At 33.4% G+C, this 14,055-nt stretch overlaps 1 protein-coding gene across 1 annotated transcript in view; it reads left to right on the forward strand.

Annotated features, from left to right (window-relative positions):
* Positions 1-13,575, forward strand: part of LOC149797894 (arginine--tRNA ligase, cytoplasmic-like) — a 207,604-nt gene extending 194,029 nt beyond the window's left edge. Inside the window, exon 14 of the mRNA XM_089962930.1 lies at positions 8,350-13,575. Within this exon, the coding sequence (XP_089819056.1) occupies positions 8,350-8,459 (110 nt within the window). The 3' untranslated portion in view covers positions 8,460-13,575. The remainder of the gene's footprint in view (positions 1-8,349) is intronic.
* Positions 13,576-14,055: the final 480 nt, after the last annotated feature.

Genomic DNA, 14,055 nt, shown 5'->3' on the forward strand with positions numbered 1-14,055 from the left:
CAGAACTGTAATCAGATTATGATAATGGAATGTGTCTACTCTTGACAGAACTGTAATCAGGTTATGATGATGGAACGTGTTGACTGTTGTTAAAATTGTAATAATATTATGAGAATGGAGTGTGTTGACTGTTGACAGAACTGTAATCAGATTATAATGGAATGTGTTGACCGCTGACAGAACTTTAATCAGATTATGATAATGGAATGTGTTGACTGTTGACAGAACTGTAATCAGATTATGATAATGGAATGTGTCAACTGTTGACAAAACTGTAATCAGTTTATGATAATGAAATGTGTGGACTGTTGACAGAACTGTAGTCAAGTTATGATAATGGAATGTTTTGACTGTTGACAAAACTAATCAGATTATAATAATGGAATGTGGTGATTATTGACAAAATTTTACTTGGAAAGGATGGTCATAATCTTTCAAAGGAAAATGATCAGCTTGTGACAAACTGATTTTATTAAATGTGTTTGAATTCAGTACCATATATATTAACTTATAAGTTGGGTCCACACTGTTAATGTACAGGCAGATTGTAATTTATGCAGTTCATTAAGAGTAATCAGTAGAATAAACAAAATGTTTCTTAATTTTTATAGTACATGATGTGATGGTAGATAAGGGTCTATGTTGTTTGCTGCCTGACCTAACTTATGTGCAAGTGTATACAATTGTTACCTGTGTTCTGCTTTTGTGGATGACTTTTGTGACGAATAAGTTAACCAATATCTCAATGCACAGGATGTCGTCAATTTTTAAGCTTTTCATCTGTGAAAACAGTAATCATCAACACTATGACATTGTTTAGTCTGTTTTTGAAAGTGACCCAGTTTTGAAATTTGTTAGAAAATTTTGAGATAATTTAATTTCATGTAAAACAAAGTATCTCTTAGCAGTATCTCAGAGCACCTTGATAACATTTAAAATTTACGTTTAAAAAAAATAATTTATAATATATTGCCATAGTGAAAAGAGGGGTTGGAGTCGACAGCTTTATAATCTGGATTTTTGAGCATCTCCAAAATGAGAAATCCTCTCCATTCTTTACTAAATTGTATAACTTCGTTGTCCCATGTGATTTTTCGTAAGAGTTCCAACATGAACTTGATATCAACTCAACAGCGAATATGTACTTGGTTGGTTTGGTGCTTTATGGCACATCAACAAAAATAGGTTATTTAGTGCCAAGGCAATTTGACTTAAGTGCCTTGCCCAAGGAAACATCAGTGTAGGTGTCCCAGGCTGGTCCAATGGCAGGATTTGAACAGTCACAAATCCATCACATTAACCATTGAGCCACTGTGGCTCCTGCCAGTCTATGGATCAGTTTGTCAGCGATAGACCAGATGCAGCTTACTAAAAGCACAACTATATTCATCATGGCCATTTTTGCAGTCCATGCTATTGACACAGAGGTTAGAAATTAAATGGCCATATCTTTAAAAGTTCTCAGTGGATTTGAAATGAAAGTTTGACCTGTAACTTCCATTCACTAAAATATGAGCATTTTCATTTAAGTGTTATTATCTTGGGACAGTTCCTGCTAGCTCCTTCAGTTAGCTGAACATGCACAACTCATTTTCAGCAATCGTTGTTGTTGGCTAGAGTCAAAAGATTGATTGTACTTTTTTGAAATGCAGGCAGTAGTGTCAATTTCAATAACTGCAATGCCTACATGACTGAGAGCAAAACCCACACCTCATGTCAATCTTTTACTTGTTTTATTATGTCTTGGGATTTAAATGTATTTGATCACAGATAAAAACAAGCAAAAGTAAGAAGAATAAAAGTGTTTGTGACACTTGAATAGAGATTGTACAATTATTTCTACATTAGGTTCCACATTAAAGGGATCAGTCTCACTCACTTTGGAATGTTTTGAAACAAATTTTTACAAGTTAATTATTTTAGGAATAATAAAAAAGGAATTTCTTTTTATAATGGTACAAAACCATGTTGTGTAATTATGTAGTACAAATTGATCTGAGGAATGGATTATATTGTACACATTGATCTATAGAGTGGATCGTGTTGTACACATTACCTGTTGAGTGGATCATGTTATACTCATTGTTTGCATAATGGATCATACTTTACAGACCAGATTGGTCTGTAAAGTGTATCATGTACACATTATTCTGTAGAGTGGATCATATTTTACAAATTATCTCCTGAGTGGATTATGTTGTACACACTGATCTACAGAGTGGATCATGTTCTACACATTGATCAACAGAAGGGAAACTGTTGTACACATTTGATCTGCAGAGTGGATGGTGTTGAACACATTGATCTAAAGAGTGGATCATGTTGTGCACATTGATCTAAAGAGTGGATCATATTGTACACATTGATCTTGAGAGTGGATCATGTTTATGCACATTGATATAAAGAGTGGATCATGTTGTGCACATTGATCTAAAGAGTGGATCATGTGCACATTGATCTAAAGAGTGGATCATATTGTGCACATTGATCTAAAGAGTGGATCATTTTGTACACATTGATCTTGAGAGTGAATCATGTTTGTGCACATTGATCTTAAGAGTGGATCTTGTGCACATTGATCTTAAGAGTGGATCATGTTCTACACATTGATCTTGAGAGTGGATCATGTTCTACACATTGATCTTAAGAGTGGATCATGTTCTACACATTGATCTTGAGAGTGGATCATGTACACATTGATCTGAGGATCTTATGTTGTGACATTGCTTTCATTTCAATTTCTTCATATTATCTACTCAGTGATCCGAAGCTATTCTTTGTTGTTGAAGTATCATAAGATCATTTGGACAAATGGATTCTGAAATAATGCCTAATAAATAATGACAATAATTCACAGAGGGATGTCAGTCCCATTTAACTGAGTGGTTGTAATGTTAATATTTTCACATCTGCTTAATTTTTGTTTTAATAACAAAATGGAAATGTGCAAATTTTGTTGGTACATGCATATACAATTTCTAGTTTACATATTTAGCTTGTCTTTACAAAGTAAACTTCTCATTTGATAAATTGTGCTCAGATGCATCCAACAACATAAACCACACTATAAGCAAGTATGATTTCCCAAGAGACCTCTGATATATGAAGAATGAGGTGCCATCCTATCAAGACATTGAGAAAACCGTGGAAGGGGGTGTTGTGGCACTGTTTAATGGCTGTAACACTTTTTGTAATCTCACTGGGAATAGTTGTCAATAAACAGCTTTTTGCAATCAAATAATTCACATTTTGGTATAAAGTACCTTTATTTCCAAGATGACCAGTCTCTGAAAGATCATGAAAACATTACTCCAAAAGGTTTCAGCATGTCATGGGGGGCGCTCACCAGATAATATGTACTTTTGAGAGAGTGACGTATGTAAGGTGAAGTAGTTCGCATTTAAAACATGCACAATGGAGAGAATGTTGGCATACCTCTATGCTACATTAATGTAATGTGGATGATATTTCTTTTGGATATTGTACTTTTGGAAATTTTACATGATTTAAGCACACTGCTAACTAAAATGACTGCTCCCTTGTGTTAAAAAATCAGCCTGAATTAGTCTAAAGTACACTATACATAGCAGCTATTAAAATAGGGAAAATGAATTTTGCCAGACTAGACAATACCAGCTTCTGAAAGTGCAATGAATGAATTACCAAATATATAAAATGTGAAAAAAGTTATCAGCTCTTTTTTATACAATTTACCTCTGAAGTTCAGGAAGTGAAAATGACCAAGTAGAGCTAGCACTTTTTTGAAAGGTGCACATCTGAAGTAAGGCCAAGCTGTATACTCTATAACCCATATTACACCCATCAATCATACACCAAAATAAAGGGAATTAAAGGTTCTTTGCATTATACCTAAGATATACAAAGTCTTTTTTAAATAGCCAGTATAACCAGTGAGGAAAGCCAGGGAAATTCTTTTTCTTTAAAATCCTAACCCTATGCAAAATGCGAAACTGTATAGCGCCACCATGTGGATGTGTGCCTCATTGTGTACCTGCAAAAAGTTGTATATTATGTCACTGCTTTTTACGCAACAAAACAAGATTCCTTTTGTTAAAAAAGTAGAGACATTTTTTCATGCACACCTTCAGCACTGAAAATCAATTTTTTAAAATTGTTTTATTAGTGAAATAATGTTGTGATTTCATTGCATGTAATAGTGAAAGTTCTGCATTTTCTTTAACTGATCTCAGAGTGCCAATTCAGTATTTTAAGTTAAATACAAACTTTGGAACTTGCTTCTCTGTAATGAACCATTTCTGTCAAACAAAGCTTTGAATTCACCAGGTACTCCTTTTGCTTGATTGCCTTGCTGTCTTTGATCATGACTAGAACAGTTTAAGGTACTGTAGTTGTTACTTGCACAACAATATTTATACCAATGTCCAAGTGGTCAGGTGAAATGACTTGACACAAGACCATGACTGCTTGTTCTTATCCACAAGAATTTGTATGCCTTGAAACTGTATTATTTATTCCATTGGTTCAAAAGACATCATTAATGTGATAATACAATGCAGGTATTCTTTTAATTGAGTTTGAGAAAAAAATCAAATACATCTGCAAATCGAAGATCAAAACATAGTTGGCAGATAATCTGTTTCTCACATAAATGCCCATGGACAAAGCTGTAACAGTACATTGAAATTTTTCATGTTTGAATACAAGATGGCATATCACATTTATCATGATTCCACTGATAACTGAATTAACTCATTAACCCCTGGCGCCACATTTACGTGGCAGGAGGTAGTAGCCTACTGCTGAGCTCTGTAGTGTCAAGGTCACGTATGATGCACTAAAATGGGTGGTAGTATAGAAATGTAGACAGTTGTAGCTCTACAGTGATACCAAATAATCTGGAAGTTCTAGTTGCACTACAAAATACAGAGGGAAAAACCTAAAAACAATTTACGCAATTTGTTTTCCACCCAAAATTCACCGATTTTGTGTCTGGATTTTAGACTTTTTGGCCTGATATCTAAGGCAGACCAGTCTGAACTGCACACAGACAGATGAAACTTTGCAAAAAGTAGGATAAGATGGGCATTTGAAATTAAAAAAAAGATGGGTCCGTTAAGCAAAGAAAAAGAAACTCCAATGTTTACCCTTATGCTCCTGCACGAGCAAAATAGCCAATGAAAAATGATGTTTCTAACTCAAATAGGCATTAGGTTAATGGGAAATCACTTGGAAGTCGATGTATTAGGATGTATTCAGAAATAGCCCACAAAATGTGTTTCCTACTCGCATTTCAGGCGAAAACAACAAAAACCTCCGGGGGTTAATGAGTTAAATGATAAAGCTAAAACATAAATTTCACTGGACAAAATTTATTTAATTACTAAATGTTGCTACCTGTAGGCATTAGTGACATTTTCACAGATCAAAATTTTAGCAAGGATAGTTATTTACAGTGTATTAAGAAGTTTTTATGTAAAGAAAATGTAACAAAATGTCCGACTTCTTATCTTGAGAATTTCATGATGTTGATTCAAGTTTTTCAGACACTATCTGCCACTTCTGATCATAAAATGAAGAATATATCAGGGTTTTGTTTATCAGTTTCGATTGCAGTTTTCTTCATGTTCAACAAATAAGGATAAATTCTGTTAGCATTTTCAAGAAACAAAACAGCATTCATGCCTGCCCTTGGTGTTATAAACGGGTTTGCGAGTTATCAGAGCACAAGTTATCAAGGAATGTTGTAATGGGAAACCACTGTACTACCTGTAGTGGTTGGCAGTAGCATCGACATTTCTAAAAGCAAATACACAATTCATTCAACCATGAAAATGTCTTTTAATTTGAAAAGTTACTTGAAAATAAATTGAATTTCAGAAAGTTGATTTTACCATTTAAAAGTCTTTGAATTTTTTTTAAAACTCCTTGAATTTAGCCAAAAACATTATATCTGAGAATAATCAGATATATCACCTTTTAAGATTTAAATATTGTAAAAATTATTGAATAAATTAATAAAATGGGGGGAAAAAATGGGAGGATGAAATGACACAACACCTGGTAGGTTACCTGATGGAATTGTGTCCATTGGCTGTAGTGGTATGCTAATCATATTTGCAAATAATAATAATAATAATTAATAATACATTTTAGGTTCAGCAAATAACAAGTATTAATACACTAATACATATAAGAATGAAATAGATGTTAGAAACAGTTGTAATACAGACATGCTTAAAAAGAAATGTTATCCACCAAGGAAGACCCATAAAAGTTTGCAAAACTGAGGGATAAAGATTTTGGGGTATTGTGTATTTTCCAGATTAAACTTATATATTCAACTAAGCTAAGAAATTAACAGTTAAGTTTCACAAATGTAAAAGCTGATTCAGAATTTAAAAGAATCACTCAAAAATAATTAATTGTAGTAAATATCTTTGAAGTCTGTTATCTTGACTTGCTTTGTTTTGAAATGTATGACTTAACATTGGGTTTAAAATGATCTATATTTGAAATACTTCTGACAGTGGGCAATAGTTTTGAGTCATTTATAGTATTATAGAAGAAAGTCATCAAGGCTACTCAACTAGCATATGGTGTAACATAATTAAATTTACTGCTCTAATGGTAAATAGTTTCGAGTCATTTACAGTATTATAGAAGAAAGTCATCAAGGCTACTCAACTAACATATGGTGTAACATAATTAAATTTACTGCTCTAATGGTAAATAGTTTCGAGTCATTTATAGTATTATAGAAGAAAGTCATCAAGGCTACTCAACTAGCATATGGTGTAACATAATTAAATTTACTTCTCTAACGGTAAAATAGTGATGATTGCAAATTTGTACAGGTCTTTGGCTCATATATAATGGACTGTTCTCATTATAAAAAAATTCAGCATGATTTAGTCTTAGTCTTCCACTTATGGCATTACTCCACTTTCCAGTTTATAGTGTCCAATGCTTGATATGGGTACTTATAAATCATACAGTTTTATTCCAAGCTATTCAGAGTTTGGTTTTGAGATTTTTATTCATTCTGACATACCACTGGGAACAGTAGTAGTCTAAATTACATTGTATCAGAGCAGAGCATAATGTTTTTCTAGTTTCCAGTGATAAACATTGACTTTATGTAAACAGCAATTTGAATCTAGCATTTACTATTGACTATGCATTCACACAAAAGTAAGTTAACTTTATGGTGACCTAAATATTTACTATTTCAGAATTGATTATGTGGCCATTGCAGGTTATCTTGAATTCTCTGGTTTGTTTTTATTCTTCATTTCAAGCTAGATAGGATGCATTCTGTCATTCCCAAATGAATGAAAATTTGTCAGTGAGCCAGAGATTGCTGGATTCTATTTCTTTCCCCAGCTTTTATGATATGTAATCATGCAGATGTTACATGCATATATAATAATAACTTACAATCAGCAGCTGTGCTAGTTATCATATCATTCACATAACATAAAAATAGAATAGGTCCTAAAAGACTACCTAGAGGTACACCACATGCTGTAGTTGAAGGTCTTGATTCTGTATTGTTAATCCAATAATTTGATGTCTGTTTCTTAGCTATTATTCAAACCATTCAAGAGACATGCAATGTATTTCATGATCCACTTCCAGGGTAGAAACCTTTTGACATTTGCACCTTAATATAATGAAAAAGATGTACCAGTTGAGTACAGTCCCCTGAAACCTGACTGCAATTAGTAAAATAAGATAATCTTGGTTATTACTAATTTAATAGGAATTTAGGAATGAGCTGAATTTACAATTCAGTGTGGAAGTGTAACCTACTTTGTGTAAGAAAAAATATTTGTCACTTTTATAAGTCTTAAAAATTCATTGAAAATACCCCCAGATCAAGGGCTGTACAAACCTTAAAATACATACAGTTGTATATATGCCCTCACTTCATTTCAGTCGTTCTTCCAAGGTCCCAGACAACAGTTTGGTGTAGGTTTTATGGCATTTACTCTCTGGGGAGGTCAAGTGAGCTAACTTTGTATATGTACAACTTAATTCATGGTTAAGTGTTTTGCATTTACCCATTGACCATATATAATTTTTGTACCTGTATCAGTATTGTTTTACCTAGAATCATGTCACTTTTTAAATTTTCTATGATGTAAACTATGTCTTTGGTGATTTCATTCCCATCTATCCAGCAAACAGTCTGATATATTTATGTAGTTCATAAAAGTCTGCTAAGATCAGTTGTGAAATGGCTGTTCTGGAATCAGATTTTCATGGGGATAAAAAGTTACACATATCCCCATTACCTTCCTGCTTTTTATATTTTTATTAATGATTGAAAAGTATCTCATATTTATGTTTTCTAATAATTTTCAGGTGCCATTGTCAAGGTCAACATGAGTCGTCTGCTCCTTTGTGAGGCCACAGCCAGTGTAATTGGATCAGGATTCCACATTCTGGGAATCAACCCTGTGGAACGCATGTGACGAGCTGACTTAGTAACCCATATCCTTGTAATGCTTCCTGACATGCAGATCTGACACTGTGCTGTATTTCAAAACCCAATCTAAATATAAATCATGATGCTGTACTCAAAAGCAATGAAATAGACAGGTTTGATATTAGGACTTGAATCAGAATTCTTACTAAGCAAATCCCTGAAAGTTCTGAAATTTGACATTTGTACCATGTCAAGTATTTTAGTCAAATGTTGAGTATTAACCATCTGAAATATTATTTTTTTATTGAGCACATTTTTTTAATTCTCCTATTATGAATTCTGCACTAAAGTCTTTTTGTACATGTAATAGTGTTAGAATAAAGTTAACAAATTAGGGCGAAGCTATTGTTTCATATTGAGTGCCGTGTAGCATCTATATCCCAGATCAACACTCTGCATCACTATAATCCATTGATTTAACCCTGATTCTGGCTGGCAAGACCATATGTGGTCATGAATCCAAGGAATGTGATTTTCTCAGAAACCTCCATGTGCAGGCAGGTTCGGAGATAAAGGAGGTTGATATGCCAGTCTTATAAAACATAATGCCAATCTGCAATCAAAATTGTTACTGCATAATATAAAATCATTTAAATGACTCCTTCTCAAATACTGATTTTCAGAATTCAATAAAAAAAATTAAAGGAAAGTATTTTGGCAATGATGGCTTTTAATTTTGTACATTTGATGCCAGATTGCCAGGTAACTTAGTTGCCATTACTTAAAGTATAAAAAAATAAAAAACGCCTTCAAATGACTTCCCAAAATCTATTCTACTAAAATTTGACAGAAAGCATACTGGCATAAAGGAGTTTAAATTTAAAACAATTGGTGCCAATCCACCATTAAATATGGCCTCTGTTACTAACAATAGACATTTACTGACATTTCAGAAAGTGCTAATCAGACTTTGACCAAATCTGAGAGAAAACACTAGTATTAGAGCTTAAAAATTTGTATAAATGATACACAGATGTACCATCCAATAAGGCCACTGTTAATAAAAATAATGAAATCCTTTTTATGCCTTTTTCTTGAAAATCACTTGACAATAATGACAAAATTTGACAGAAAGTGTTTAGGCCTGAACGGATTGTAAGTTCATTCAATTAAAGCCCAATTTCCATCAAATATTCTGCTGTTACTAAAAATAGAAAAACTTTTATTAACATTTTTTTATAAAGCTTATTTTAAAAATGTCTTCTTAAAAGTTAACAAAATTGAATGATTATAAATGAAAAAATATATATATGTTTGTAGCTTTATCTAAGAAGCATTCCACTTTGCTAAGATAAATCTTACAAATATCTACCTATGCAGACATGAATATTATATTGCAATCCCTACATTTTGCATGTTACTGACTATTGTTTGACAATATGGAGAAACTGCACCAAGAGTCAGTTAGAAGGAATAGCTGACTTAATTCTCAATTTGACATGCAAGTTAACACTCTTTTCCAAAAACAGAAATTGCTTCAAATAAATGACAGAACAAATATTCAAAGACAGTACAGCTGACCACTGACCTATGTGATAATAATATTCCCAAGAGTAGTTGCGTAATTCGAAATTCTGTAACTCAGAATTGTTGGTTTCACCCCATTTAAACTTCATTGAAAATACAAATTAAACCACTCATTCTATTCATTTACAAATCCCTTTTTTTTAGACAAAGATTTTTTTTTTTTCAACTTCACTCTAAAAAAAAAATTTAAATAAAAAATTCATATGAAATCTCGTTAACATGAAATTCAAATAGGTTGAAATTGCATAAGTCAGTGGATAGTTGTATTTATTAATGTAGAAATGGTAATAAGCCAAAATAAAAAAGAACTATTTGATGACAAACATGGGCTTAATGCTTTATGGGCAACCTAACAAGGTCACTTGAAATATCCAAAACCCAATAACCAAACAAGTTAGACAGTAATTTCTGCTGAAATGTTTTGGGTTTGTTTAAATATCTCCATTATGTGTTGCTTGATTTCTGCTTATCAGTTGCTTGTTTTTTTTTTAAATTCCAGTTTCTGTTTCAAAGGTTTGTCATGATGCATGCTAATCTATGTTTATGTTTAAACATGGTTTATTTGTTCAGAGTAACATAAACAAAAACACCAAATTCTTACTTTTTTGAAAATTGCATGAGTTTTCTTGTACCTACATGAAGTTTGTATTTTAATTGATCTACAGTCTTTAAATGAAGAAAAATTATATTGCTAACAGAATTGGACAAATAAGGTCTTTAACATTTATATAAACAATGTCGATCCACCACCTTATATGATTACCATTGCTAAAAATAGAAAAACATTTATACAGCTTTATACATTTTTTTATAAATTAAAATGTGTGTATGAACAAATTACTGTCCTGCAATTATTATGAGTTTTGGGAAACACAAAGTGTGGTACGTATGGTAATGTAGATGCAATCAATATATACAAGGCACAATACTTAGAGGGTATCACCACATTGACAGAAGTTTCTTTATGGTTCAGAATAGAAATGTCGTTTCACAATAACAGAGTTGTCGTTGCTGAAACCCACAAATTCCAATTCAGAGTCATTATAATTGATTTTCTAATATTCTGGAATAGTCCTCAGCACCATCATCACAATATAGTCAATCCAAGTGATCATTATCCATGCCTCGGTCAGAGTCCTCACAGTTGATTAATATTCTGTAGTAATCCTTACCACCATTATCACAAAACGACGAACCCAAACCATCACAATTCAGGACAATGTCCAAGTCATCACAATTGATTAATATTCTGTAATCCTATTACAAAAGAGCAAATCCAGGCCTTCACAATCCAGGACAATGTTTAAGTCCTCACAGTTGATTAATATTCTGTAGTAATCCTTATCACCAAAATGTCACAAAACAGTGAATCCAACCTGTCACGATCCTGGACCATGAAGTCCTCACAGTTGATAGATGTTCTTAAATACTCCTTTACCACCAGCATCACAATATAGTGAATTAAAAATCTATTATCCAATCACTGCCCAGGTCCTCACAAGTGATTTATATTCTGAAGTAGTTTTCACTACCACATTTTAACTCTTCACTATCTAAGGCAGTGTCAGAGTCCTCACAGTTGTCTAATACATTGAATCCATGTCTTAACTATCCAGGACAGTGTCAGCGTCCTCACAATTGATTGTCTAATATTCTGAAGTTGTCCTCACCACCACCAACTTAATACATTGAATCCATGTCTTAACTATCCAGGACAGTGTCAGAGTCCTCACAATTGATTGTCTTAATATTCTGAAATAGTCCTCACCACCACCAACTTAATACATTGAATCCATGTCTTAACTATCCAGGACAGTGTCAGAGTCCTCACAATTGATTGTCTTAATATTCTGAAATAGTCCTTACCACCACCAACTTAATACATTGAATCCATGTCTTAACTATCCAGGACAGTGTCAGAGTCCTCACAATTGATTGTCTTAATATTCTGAAGTAGTCCTCACCACCATCAACTTAATACGTTGAATCCATGTCTTAACTATCCAGGACAGTGTCAGAGTCCTCACAATTGATTGTCTTAATATTCTGAAGTAGTCCTCACCACCACCAACTTAATGCATTGAATCCATGTCTTAACTATCCAAGACAGTGTCAGAGTCCTCACAGTTGGTTATCTGATATTCTGAAATAGTCCTTACCACAACCAACAGCTTAATACGTGTACATTGAATCCAAGTCATCACTATCCAGGATCATGCTAGAATGAGCCGTACATATAGACTCTCACTGATGGCTTAAGCAAACAGGTGGGTAACAAATTTATTGATAACTGTCAAAGATTACGGATGAACAAGATTCAAGTCTACACCCTGTACGTACACATGCGAGAAGGTCGAAAATATAATCAGATGAATGTAGGACTTAAGTGCGCTTTTAAATGAAAATAAGACAAAATAATTTAGTTTTTGTCTGATTTATTTTTGTTTTATGATCATTATATAAAGATGCAGTTTCATACAAACTTTTGTGATCGACAGTTTATGTAAAAGCTATTGCTCTTTTCTTAATGTGATGCAGTACGTGTACATGACAGAATTATGTGCAGTTTTCAATGGATTGCTGTGAAATTGAGCACATATTTTGATATGCATACTAACCAATTATTGTACTGAACATGATGTTATGCACCGTTGTTTACTATTGTCTCATTTCTGTCATTTGGGTGAGAGGAATGGGGTGTGGGTCAGTTGTGGGCATATTTACATGAGCAAATTGCTTACCATTATTCTTGTTCAGACTACAAGTCAGTACCAACTGAGGTCTTGTTCAACTTGTCAACACAGTTACTCAGAATAGAGAAGTTAATAATTGTTTACTATATGTTCTTAACCATTGGAAGATTTGTCCCAGTCTTTTTCATGTTTTACCACATTGGGTTGTATAATTATTCTCTATGGAATTGGCTTGAGTTCAGTATAATTGTTTGTCTTCCTTTTTATTGGCTGGGATATTTTTAGAATTTTATTTATTAGACTAAACTTACTACCAGAGTTCAGTTGATTCACTTTTATAGTCAAAATGACCTGGATGACTTTATAAGTACCATCCATACTTGCTTATAAGTCTAGTCCAATTGCAAACAACATAGGCCCTGATCTGCTGTCGCATAAAATGCCAACAGATCAGGGTCTTTGTTTGTGTTTTTTCACAGTCTTCGTAGATCCCAATAGGCTGGTGCATTATGCACCAGCAGATCGAGGTCCATGCAGTTTGCAGTTGGACATATAAGTGTGTACAATACTAGCATTCTCCTAGGACATTATGCATTTACAGCCTGAAAAATCCAGAACATTATATGTATGTTTCATATACTAGATTATCTAGCATGCCACTTGCAGTGAAAGGCAGATTTTATGTTTTACTAGCTGCTATTCCACAATGAATTCATTTCCAAATATACCTGGGCTTGTGTTTGAAAGAGACAGTCAAAATTATTCCCCAAATGTTTTTGAACAATGTGTCCACAGATGTAATACAGATCATCTTCACAAAGTCATCAAGTCATTATTATAACAACACTTATCTTCAATAAATCTTTCAACTAGCACCACTAATCATGTGAGTGTTGTAATTTATGCCTTGTACATTTCTTCCTCTACTCTTATCTATACTGACAGGAATATTCCTTTTTGAAAGTAGGGCTGGGGTTAAAAAAGAGCTTTAGCAGAACTGTGCGCATTTTCTCCTTGACTGGAAATGAAGAGACAGCTGAATGAGGAATTTTATTTGCAGTTAAACTACCCTCAAAAAATCGGAGCGACCCTCAATAATGTCTTCTGATCCTGATGTGGGTCCAACTTAGGGGTTGGGAACCACTAACCTAGTGGGTAGATGATCAACAAATATGTACACATACCTCATGCCAGCCAATCTAGCAGGCAAGGAATTTAATGTCATGCAACAAGAATGTATCTATGATTTTCCCTTTGAATAAAAAGGAACAAATGTATATTTAGTTCATGGCACATCAGCACAGTCCTGGCTATATAGTGCCGAGTAAGTTAGGTTATCCAAAAAAAACATACAAGAAAAGA

This window comes from Sinohyriopsis cumingii, chromosome 6, assembly GCF_028554795.1.
Source record: "Sinohyriopsis cumingii isolate HCF-2022 chromosome 6, ASM2855479v2, whole genome shotgun sequence".
Taxonomy (NCBI): Eukaryota; Metazoa; Mollusca; class Bivalvia; order Unionida; family Unionidae; genus Sinohyriopsis; species Sinohyriopsis cumingii.